Below are 10,879 nucleotides of genomic sequence, written 5' to 3'. Positions count from 1 at the left end.
TACAAATATATAGCACATTTTTTAAACATGAAGATAGTTTAATAATAGAATAATGTAAATTTGGTTAACTGCTTTGGCCGTATTTTAACCATAACCACAATATACTATAAAAAAATATACTACTATACTATAAAAAAATATTCTATATTTTTATGTAATTTTAAGTTATTTATTTATTTTCCTTATTACTTAAATGAAATAAAATATAGGTTTGTAAATGAGCAATAAAGCAGTAGTTGTTGATAAACCTATGCGATGCCTTATAGGTTACTTTTTAAAAATGTTTTTCTTTGATTTTTTTTTTCTTAATTGAGGTTTATAATGAATCATACGATGAAAGGGTCCTGTGACGATATGACACTGTTAAAAATGTTTCAATACTAATGTGGGATTTCTATGTACATAGATTAATTTAAGTCATAAGTAAGTTATATCAGTGAAGTAGAATTGGAACATTCTGAGTGTAGTGTTTTATTGAAATCGGAGATTGCTTTAAACATATTAATTGGGACTAGGTATCACTAGAAGATTGTCAGTGTCACTGATAATGTAATTATACACAATTCACAATTGTCAAAGTCAAAAAACAATTTAGACAGTTTTGTAAAATTTTTGGTATATTTAATATTTATTTATTCCTAAAATGCCTCATATTTCTAAAATGTGAATAAATTGAAGGGCTACAAATAATTACATCTTGTGACCGTTATTATATCACGCAATTATCTATTGGTGTCCATTTAAATAAGTAGATAACTTTCAAATAGTTTGTTGGTGGCTTCTGTAATCATGCATGAGGCGTACGAGGTTTCGCATCTTCTCAACGCAACGGTACAGATTGAAGCAATCGCTGCTTATGGTAATATACAAAGATGGGTAAAATATTAATAGGATTCGAAAAGGGCTAATATCTTTGTTTTAAATTTTGCAGATGAAAACTTATTTTTAGGGACGAGGCAGGGTCACTTGCTTATGTACTCATTGGCAACTAATAATGGCAATCAAAAGTATGAACTCCAGTTGCTTCGATACTGTAAAAACTTTAGCAAAAAACCTATACAACAAATTGAAGTTATTCCAGGTAGCCATTGCTGATAAGGTTTATGTTTAAAATGTACTTGAAAATATTTTTTCAAAATATAATTTACTACAGTTTCTAGCAATAAGGAATATTAATTAACAAAAACAATAGCTGTGAACCTTTGTATCCTAAAATAAGTATCTTTTGCCTTTCCCGTTCTTTAAATTTTGTTATTACACAGTCATTCAAATATGATTTTTATGTGTGTGTTACTGTATTTGTAAATAAACTAGGATTATTTGTTGCATTATTTCAATAATGCCTTATTGAACTTTTTTACTTATCATATACAATTTATCCTCAGAGGACAACTTATTACTATGTCTAACTGATAATGTCCTATCTTCATATGACATAAATGGAGTTAATTTTCCGCTAGTTAAAACATTCTCTGAAAGCAAAGGTGCTTCCCTTTTTGCATTAGATAACAAGGTATGTTTAAAATCATTACTATTCAAATACTCTAAGGCTTTCATAAATAGTATGTATTATTGTAAATATACTTTTCAGTCAGCTACCTCAATGACAGGTGAATCTAACTCAATAGTACACTTATGTGTTGCTGTTAGGAGGAAGTTGCAACTATATTACGGTAAAAATGGAAAGTTCCAGAAACATCTCTTTGATTTCACAATTCCCGATGTGCCTAAAGTTATGGCATGGGGGCAACAATATTTGTGTGTTGGTTTTAAAGGGGAATACACCCTATTTGATGTAAGTATATTATTAATTTAGATATATGTATAATCCTCCTTTATTGATTTCATTATAAGTAAAAACACAAAAGACAATTTAAGATGAAGTAAAGTCAAATATAATAGGAGCATAAATTGTTCATTAAATTTATATTTCTTCAATAGCTGTCTTCGGGAGATCCTAAAGAACTCTTTCCGACAAGCAGCTCCAAATCCCAAGAGCCAACCATCGCCAAATATTCTGCAACATCTTTTCTCCTTGGCCGTAATAATACATCAGTACTAGTGGAAGAAGCTCAAGATATTGAAGTTAAGAACACCATTAAGTGGAAAGAGGCACCTATAGCTGTGGGTAAGTGATTTTTCTATAGTGTAATATTTAAAATTTGAGTTTTAGTATTATACTGTAAATACATATATAAAGTCATTACCTAACTGGCCATAATGTAAAAACATAACATCGCTATTTTTAATTCAAAATTTGAAAATGGAACAAATAAAATAGATGTAAATATTTGTTATCACCTTATAACTAATAATGCCGGAATTACAACCAAAATCCATCACTATTATAATCAAATATAAAACACTCGGATATTAATAAAAAAAAATATTTTTATCATGTAAGTAATTATTATTAATTAATTTCAGTTTGGGATGAACCATTTATCCTTGGTCTCCAACAGGATCAAGTTGTAATACAGACAGTGGAGCCGGCCTTGTTCATACAGACTTTGCCGGATTTAAACAAAGCAAGACTTATGTATAGGTATGTACATCTAGCATTACACTCATACTGAATACTTTATTATAAATTTTGTTCAGTTTTTTTTTATCTAAATATTACTTGGTTAATTACAATCCAAAACAATTAAAATTGTATTCTGATAATATGTACTACTGTAAAAACATCTGTAATAAATAAATTATAAGTCATAAATAGGATTTTAAATGAACCTTGTAATATTGCAAGCCTATTACAAACATTATTATTGGTATCCGTCTGAAAGGTCTCGTGTATACAATGTCAGTCTGAAATGCCTTTATTTAAAGTTATCATAGGTTTATTAAACATTCCATTCAAGACATTTATTTAATATAAACACTCCCGTCTTTTCTATTAAGTTTTGTTGTATGTCATTTATAACAATGTTGTAATTGACACTATTATCCATTGTATACAAAATAATGAAAATTATATTTCTTTGTACTTCAATAGTTGTTTGCAGTTTGTCAGCTAACAGCTGTCATTATAATATGCTACTATCATAAATGCTTGTCTGTGAGGATGTGTGTATGTTTGTTGCTCGTTCACGCAAAAACTACTGAAACGATTTGGATGAAACTTCACAATGATATAGTCTACATATGAGAATAACACATTGGTTATGATTTATCCAATCATTCCATGTAGTTCTTGGGGATGAGGTAAAATAGTTGTATGGTGTATGTCACGTGACAGACAATATGTCGCTGGCAGTTGGTCACCAAATCTATTGTTTGAACACACTCGATACTAGTAACTCTGAACGCAACTTCGATGTACACAGGCGAAGTCGCGGGCAAAAATTAGTAATGTATATATGTATATAGTCTTATGTAAAATAAAATTCGACTAGATAATAATTAGATAACATTTATATTTTTAAAAAGAATTATTTTAATAGACATATAAGTACAACTGGTGTAAATATTTGAAATTTTCACTTAAGTCATCACTTTTTTTTTTAAATATATATGTACTATAGGGAATGCAAAAACATATTTTCAGAACAGCAACGAACTTATTATTTTTAATAAGAATAACAATATTAATATCAATTTTATTTATATATAATGTATAGTTTTTTTATTAATATATTTTGCATCACAACTCACACGCCATGCATTAAAACATCTCTATGCTATTCTAGACCGTGTGACCCTAATAGCTTACTATTAAGGTCACACGGTCTATAGAGGAATTCACGAGGTCCTTATTACAGATGTAAGCGTGGCCTTATATTCGTGTCGTCAGTGGGTCAAGTGTGGTGTCTCAGCTCGGTGGACATCACCAAGCAGAGGCAGCAGCTGTTGAAGGACAAACATTTCCAGATAGCCATAGATTTAACGGTAATATATTTTGTCATCATTTACAAATCTCGTCCGCGTCTCTGTCTTCATACAGCCTTTTTGGTGACACGCGTTATCATATATATGTATATATATATATATATATATATATATTTTTTTTTGGCCATGTACTTTTGATATATAATAATATATTTTAAACATATACAAGCATTATGTTTAAAATATATTATTATATATCAAAAGTACATGGCCAAAAAAATATGTCATCCATTAATAGTTTCTTATATATCTTCAGTGTGATAATTTTACAGAACGGTTAGTATGTAATTTATTAATTATTTGTATTATTATGTTATGGATATCGTTCTAGTGAAAACATGTTATCATATAAAAATGTAATATTCAGAGCGTAAATAACATTAAATATAATCGCATATACAATGTAGTCCGTGCTTAGAATTCAAATATTTTTTTTATCAGCTTCAATTTATATATTATTTTCATATATACTCTATAACAATATTAGTGACATCCTATATATTATTAGTAATTAATTAGATTATACTATTCTTTTTTTATTATCTTTTAAATGCATTTAATTATAACGGTCACACGAGTACTATAGTTTCGTAAATCACTATATGTTCATTATTACGTCAAATATTGAAACAAAGTTCAACCGCGTCTCTGTTTACGCGGATAGCGACTATAACGTCAGCTAGTATACAATTCGAAGTTTTAATGATAGCTATGCTTTATTGCATTAAAATTTATTTTGTAATTCAATCGCGAAACCGTAACAGACAGGACACACACTACAAAATATATACACGTATAACAGCGATACTACCAACATTCTTAGAAATTAGTTTGCATGTCTGTCTGTCCTTGGTAGAAATTGTTTTGTTCATCAAGAAAGTCTTGATATCTATCGTCTGTCGATAATTAAAACTGCGTTTATTCCCCTCCCTAAAAATAACATACGAAACCGCAGGCAGTGGCTAGTGTATAATTTCTATTATTTTAAATTGGCAGTGATTGATGTAAACGAAATATCAATGATTGAAATGAAACTAATTAAACTCATGAGGAAAAAATTTAATATATATTTGCAGCATAAATTTGTTCATTGTTAGAAGCAAACGTTTAAAAACATTTAAAAATATAATTCCTTACGCACAAAGATGTTTCATTTCAAAGGCAAAAGGAGACAGGCAAAGATTATAAGGCTCATCAACGTGAGTATCGTCAGTAAATAAATTTGAGCTTTAAATACATTATCATATAAGTACTACATTCCATTGAAATTATAAAATATGATGGAGAGTTTTCAACGTTATCGTGAGAAATAGAGGAGGCGAGATGGCACGGATCTTTTGTTAAAAGTTAATAAATTTATTCCGTGTCAGCACTTGGCCATTTTGAATTCTAAAGTTCTAGGAAAGCCATTTAAAGACATGAAATTTTCAGAGATATAACTCGTCTTTTCTTCCACAAAATATCGCAAATTTATAACTATGACATTATTTAAATGAAAACCAGTTTTCACTAACAACGCGTTTTCTATTAATTTAATATTGCATTATCTCGAAGTTTCGGTTCCTTTACAGCAACCATTATGACGGGCAGACGAGATGAACGGTTGCTGGAAAATAATCGAAACGTAGGGAACATATGCCTAGTCATAAAATGATAAAAAACTCATAGTATCCTAAAGAAACTGGGTTTCATTGAAGTGTGCATATGCGAAAAATTTTGGTAACATTATAACAGTATTGTTACAAGACAAGGCCTCATTTATATATTAATCCAGTTCTATACCAAAAATGTATATGGAACTTCTTCTATATAGAAATAACCTGTACATCAACAGAATCTTTCGGACTGCTCGCCTGACGAGAAGCAGCAGTCAATACGCTCGATACAAAAGTTATACGCCATCGAGTTGTTCGAGAGCAAATTATACTCGCAGTCCATGAGGGAATTCATGAAACTTAACACAGATCTGGAGTTCGTTATAAAGTTGTTCCCCGAAATAGACAACAAACCCGGTGCCGAGGTTAAGAAAGCGAAGGGGAAAGATTCTGAGAACCCTCTTAACGCGTTGATAGAATATCTGTTGGAGTATAGATCGAAGATCGGTAAGAATGCTCAGGAGTCGGCTGGCAAGGACGAGCTTAATCAGAAGACCATACAACAGCAGTTAGAGCTGATCGATACTACGTTATTGAAGTGCTATTTACAGGTATTTATAAAATTTTTAAGATTTATATTTAAAAGGATTTATAGTAACAAATATTTGAAACTTATCACAACTCCTTTATAAAGATTAGATGAAAGAAAGCAACACGAAATAATAAATTTTATAAAGCTCTCTACGTGTTCGTATATTATATACAACATTATATATAATATTATATTACAACAAAAATCTTTTTAAAAATACATTAAAATGTTACCACTCATATAAATCTTATTATAGACAAACGACGCTCTAGTGGCGTCCTTGCTGCGTCTCAATAACTGCCGTCTGGAGGAATCTGAGAGTACGCTTCAAGCGCACGGCAAGCACAGCGAGCTGATCATCCTGTACCAGACGAAGGGCCAGCACACGCAAGCGCTTCAGCTGCTGAGGGCGCAAGCCACCCAGCAGGACTCCAGCCTCAGAGGGTTCCATATGACCAAGAATTACCTACAACACCTCGGTATGATATACTCATATAAATGTTATTAGCGTAACTTTTATTTTATTATTACGTAATGGTTTTTTTTTATATTATATATTGTACATTTCTATTCTTTGTAAATGATTGTATTACAGGTGACAAAATTATAGAATGTTCATATTTACTTCTGACATAACTTTTATCAGTGTGAGAATTATCGAAAAAAAATATTCATACATTGCAGGTGCTGAACATTTGAATCTGATATTTAAATTCTCCGATTGGATACTAGAGGAACATCCCGAAGAGGGTTTGAAGATCTTCACAGAGGATATAGTCGAGGTGGAAAACCTGCCACGGCCCAAAGTATTGGACTTCCTGCTCAGAGAACACGAGCCCCTGGTCATACCGTACCTGGAGCACGTGATCCACACGTGGAATGACACGCACTCGTTGTTCCACGACGCCTTAATAAGAATGTATAGAGAGAGGATCACTGATAAGAAGTCCAACGCGACGGAGGAGGAACTGCAGCACATTAAGTCCAAACTGGTGTCGTTTTTAGAGAAATCCTCCCACTACACTCCAGAGAGAGTTATATTGCACTTTCCGAACGACAGTTTGTTCGAAGAGAGAGCCATTATTTTAGGAAAGCTTGGAAGACATGAGCAGGCTCTATCGATATATGTACAGGTTCTTGGTATGAATTTTTTGTATTAGAATTCTCATTTTTCAAGCTTAATTACTACGAGAGCCTCAAAATACAGATTTTTATTAGATGTACTGTTGTCGTATACCTGGTTTCTACGTAAATAGGTCTAGTCTAGCTCAATTTTGTAATCCTGTCTAGCTCAATTCTGAAATCTTCCTGAAAACCCGAAAATTACATAAACAGAGTTAGTCCCACAGTGCCAAATTAAATTCCCAAAGGTCTATTGGCTAAGTAATGTTAGTATAATTTCAGGTGACGTGGATAGAGCCATCAGGTATTGTGAGAACGTCGCTGATAAAAACGCAGACGTCTATGTGATATTGATAAGAATACTCATGAACCCGGAACAAAATACTTCATTGACTGGACCACTGTCCAACGTACCGAGACACCCGAACGCCACTGTTCCCGACGTGGAGACGGCTCTAAGCGTGCTGGAGAAACACGCGGACAAGATATCACCAATCAAGGTAATACATGCCTATAATACAAATGAATTCTCTCCAGATAAATGTTCTCTGGAAAGAAATTAATGTTTGGCTTGCATTTCATATTACAAATTTTGATATAAAATAGTATTTTCGCATTTATTATGCGTTTTTTATTGTTTTCAAAACTACATACCCCCGACGTTTCGGTTACTATGCAGCAACCGTGATCGCGGGCAGACGAGGTGAAATTTTTGTAGTCAATCCGAAAATAATAGGTTTTTTTTTAATGAATAATCTCGAAATTCTTAGATTTCATTATATTACAAATTTAATAATAAAAATTAGACATCTATGTACATGGTAAACAATTCTGTCACTCGAATATTGTTATTATTTAATGTTTTCTATAAAACGTATATTTTGAAGATCCTTTGTCTTAATATAAATTTGTTTCCAGGCGTTGGCAGTGCTGCCGAGCTCTGTACCGTTGAGTCGACTTAAGGTGTTCCTGGAGAGCGCTCTGGAAAGTCAGTTAAGTTTGAAGAGACGGACGCAAGTGTTGAAGGGATTGTTATATGCTGAACATTTACAGGTATCATGTAGTATAGAAAAACAAGCTTTTTTCAAAAGTATATATAGTAAGTATAAAAATAATACTGCCATATTAAAAAAGTATGAATATTATAAATTAATTAATATAGAATCAATTTCCCGACGCTCATACTGTTTACTTCGCTGCATAGCAAGAATACTATGTGCATGCGTTTGGAATCTACGGACTCGCACTTCCTCTCTCCTACTCTCAACATTTGTGTCTTTCTTTCTCTCTCCCTCAGCATGGAAGGTTTAACGCGACCTTGTCGGAGGTTGCATAAAAGGTTTCACTGTGATAAGCAAATGTTTATAAATTATCAATATAATGAAAAATATTTATCAACTATAATGAAAAATATTTATCAACTATGAGTAGAATTAGAGTGAATCACAAAAGGATCTACGCTGTATTCTTACTGAATAGTTTTTATTTAATAAAATTTAATTTAATTATTTATATATATACGGAAACGGTAAATGTATATATTTTATACGATGTCATTGATGTTAATAATTTCCTCGTAACAGGTACAAGAGTTGAAACAGTTCCACGAATCCAAGAAGATAGAGATAAACGACTACAAAGTCTGTCCCGTGTGTAAGAAGAGGTTTGGCAATCAGAGCGCATTCGTGAGATACCCTAATGGGGACATAGTACATTATTCATGTAGAACTGATAACCGATAGATGTTTAACGTAGATAAATAACGTAAATTAAACGTGAATCATGGAAAACCAGCACCTTAATAGGTAACTTGATATAAAAATAAATTGCAAGGTCACCTATAGGATAATATCTTGTTCGATGAAACTAACAATCATATTTTCCCCCCAAAATATAAATTCCTCTTCTATGAGTTACAGCTGTTATTTATGGATACGTTCTAGTGATCAAATTATTAAATTAAAAATCGTTTAAAGCATAGATATTGTAAGAACTTTAAATTAATTTGTTTACAATATTTATATCGTTTCGTTGGACGTTCACAACGAGACCTATGGGATATGTAACAGTAATTTTTTTTTATATCTTAACAACAGTTTGATATTTATTGGAGAGGTTTTTGTTGGTCTCTCTAAAGCATAATCATTATGCTTGTTCTGATTTTTTTAAGATTTTTTTTTGGTACAAAATTTTATCAAACTCTAAAAATTTTGTGATTTTTTCGGGGGGAAATCGTAGTTTCTACATTTATTTGAGTTTATATTTATACATTATGTTAATTAAATCTCTCATTACCTTTGATCTCATACAAAGGAATGAGTTTTGGCATAATAGAAGATATTACAAAAAAGTCAGTACCCGTCAAAAAAAAGTCAATTAAAAAAAAATGCACCACAGATAATCATTCTCTAATAGTCATATACGCTTATGTTTATTTAATTTGCATAATTAAATATTATAGATTAAAAAAAATATTAAAACTTTGGCTCTTATTTCTTCATATTTAAGTGTCCAAATAAAAAAAATTCCCTTGATCCATCATCAAGTATAACACGTAGCTTCTTTGTATTGGCATTTGATTCGGGTCGATTATTTTTAACCCGTTATAGGACTGATATATAATTTAGTTTATTTAATTTTCAAACTTATGCCATTAACTTAAGAGTCAATGTACAGACGTTATATTTGTTTTTATTGTATTTATTATTCGCTATTTATATTTAACTTATGTAACAATGTATTTAATGTTGTAATATAATGATTTTTAGTAAATATTTTCTCGTATTTATTTTACACTTAGTTCATAGCCCATTGAATTATTTTAAATTGTTTGTAAAAAACACTAGTCGTGATGAAATAAAACATGGTTTCAGAGGAAATAGGTTTTATAAAAGGCTCTGCTTAAACAAAATGCATTTATTAGAACTAGTTTGGGATAAAGTGTTAAAAATTATACTGGTTCTGAATTACTGCTTAAGATTTAAAGTTTAATGCATATATATATATATATATATATATATATATATATATATATATATATATATATATATATATTCGCTAGATAGAAATCACGTATAACTTACCAACCTAAAAATAAAAACATATTTTAAAAGACAATATCTCATCATAGATGAATATGTTGCGTTCTGTGACGAACGGTTCTCACGAATAGTTATTTTTCTCATGACAATCGTGTATTTACATGTCTGAATATATCATGTGTTAGCTATATATATTTAAATATTATAGAAAAAAACTATTATACGGTCACAATTTTGCATGTTCATACAATACTGTTTGCGTGGGCTTCGTACAAAAAAATAGCAAATGTGTTAAAAATAACAACAACCTTATAAAAAAAAATTCGCATTAATGTTTTTTTTAACGACTTCACCAATACAAGAAATCAAGTGGTTTAAAAAGTTTATACTGAAACCATTGTTAAAAATCATATATGTACTTTCCTCCTATTTAATTTCGCTGATCATCAAGACAATTTAAATTCAACAGAAATTACACGTTAGTTAAAATAAATAGTCTTTTTAAAAAAAATAATAGTATGAGCATCGCGTATATACACTGACTTAGAGTTATTCCGCTGGCTCCCATGATGGCGGTGATGTAGACGCTTGTAGAGATGAAGTTGTAACAGAAGTCTAGATTGGGCTCACGAGGAGTAACA

General features: G+C 30.9%; 1 protein-coding gene across 1 annotated transcript; it reads left to right on the top strand.

Moving 5' to 3' along the window:
- Positions 1-577: 577 nt before the first annotated feature.
- LOC116770557 (vam6/Vps39-like protein) lies at positions 578-9,971 on the top strand. Its single transcript, XM_032662087.2, has 13 exons — positions 578-859; positions 932-1,081; positions 1,386-1,513; positions 1,592-1,795; positions 1,942-2,128; positions 2,428-2,545; positions 3,762-3,888; positions 5,723-6,094; positions 6,332-6,554; positions 6,760-7,215; positions 7,480-7,697; positions 8,116-8,250; positions 8,781-9,971. The coding sequence occupies exons 1-13, from the start codon at positions 790-792 to the stop codon at positions 8,937-8,939; spliced, it is 2,547 nt and encodes an 848-aa protein (XP_032517978.2). The 5' UTR covers positions 578-789; the 3' UTR covers positions 8,940-9,971.
- Positions 9,972-10,879: the final 908 nt, after the last annotated feature.

Source organism: Danaus plexippus, chromosome 7 (assembly GCF_018135715.1).
Source record: "Danaus plexippus chromosome 7, MEX_DaPlex, whole genome shotgun sequence".
In the NCBI taxonomy this organism is placed as follows: domain Eukaryota; kingdom Metazoa; phylum Arthropoda; class Insecta; order Lepidoptera; family Nymphalidae; genus Danaus; species Danaus plexippus.
This window is presented reverse-complemented; position numbering and strand designations above follow the sequence as displayed.

What these genes read in the sequence shown, in the direction of transcription:
- LOC116770557 (XM_032662087.2), top strand. Translation starts at nt 790, where the DNA reads ATGCATGAGGCGTACGAGGTTTCGCATCTTCTCAACGCAACGGTACAG. An exon ending in AGATAGCCATAGATTTAACG is followed by an intron (nt 3,889 to 5,722) that starts GTAATATATTTT and finishes GTACATCAACAG; the next exon opens with AATCTTTCGGACTGCTCGCC. An exon ending in TATATGCTGAACATTTACAG is followed by an intron (nt 8,251 to 8,780) that starts GTATCATGTAGT and finishes TCCTCGTAACAG; the next exon opens with GTACAAGAGTTGAAACAGTT.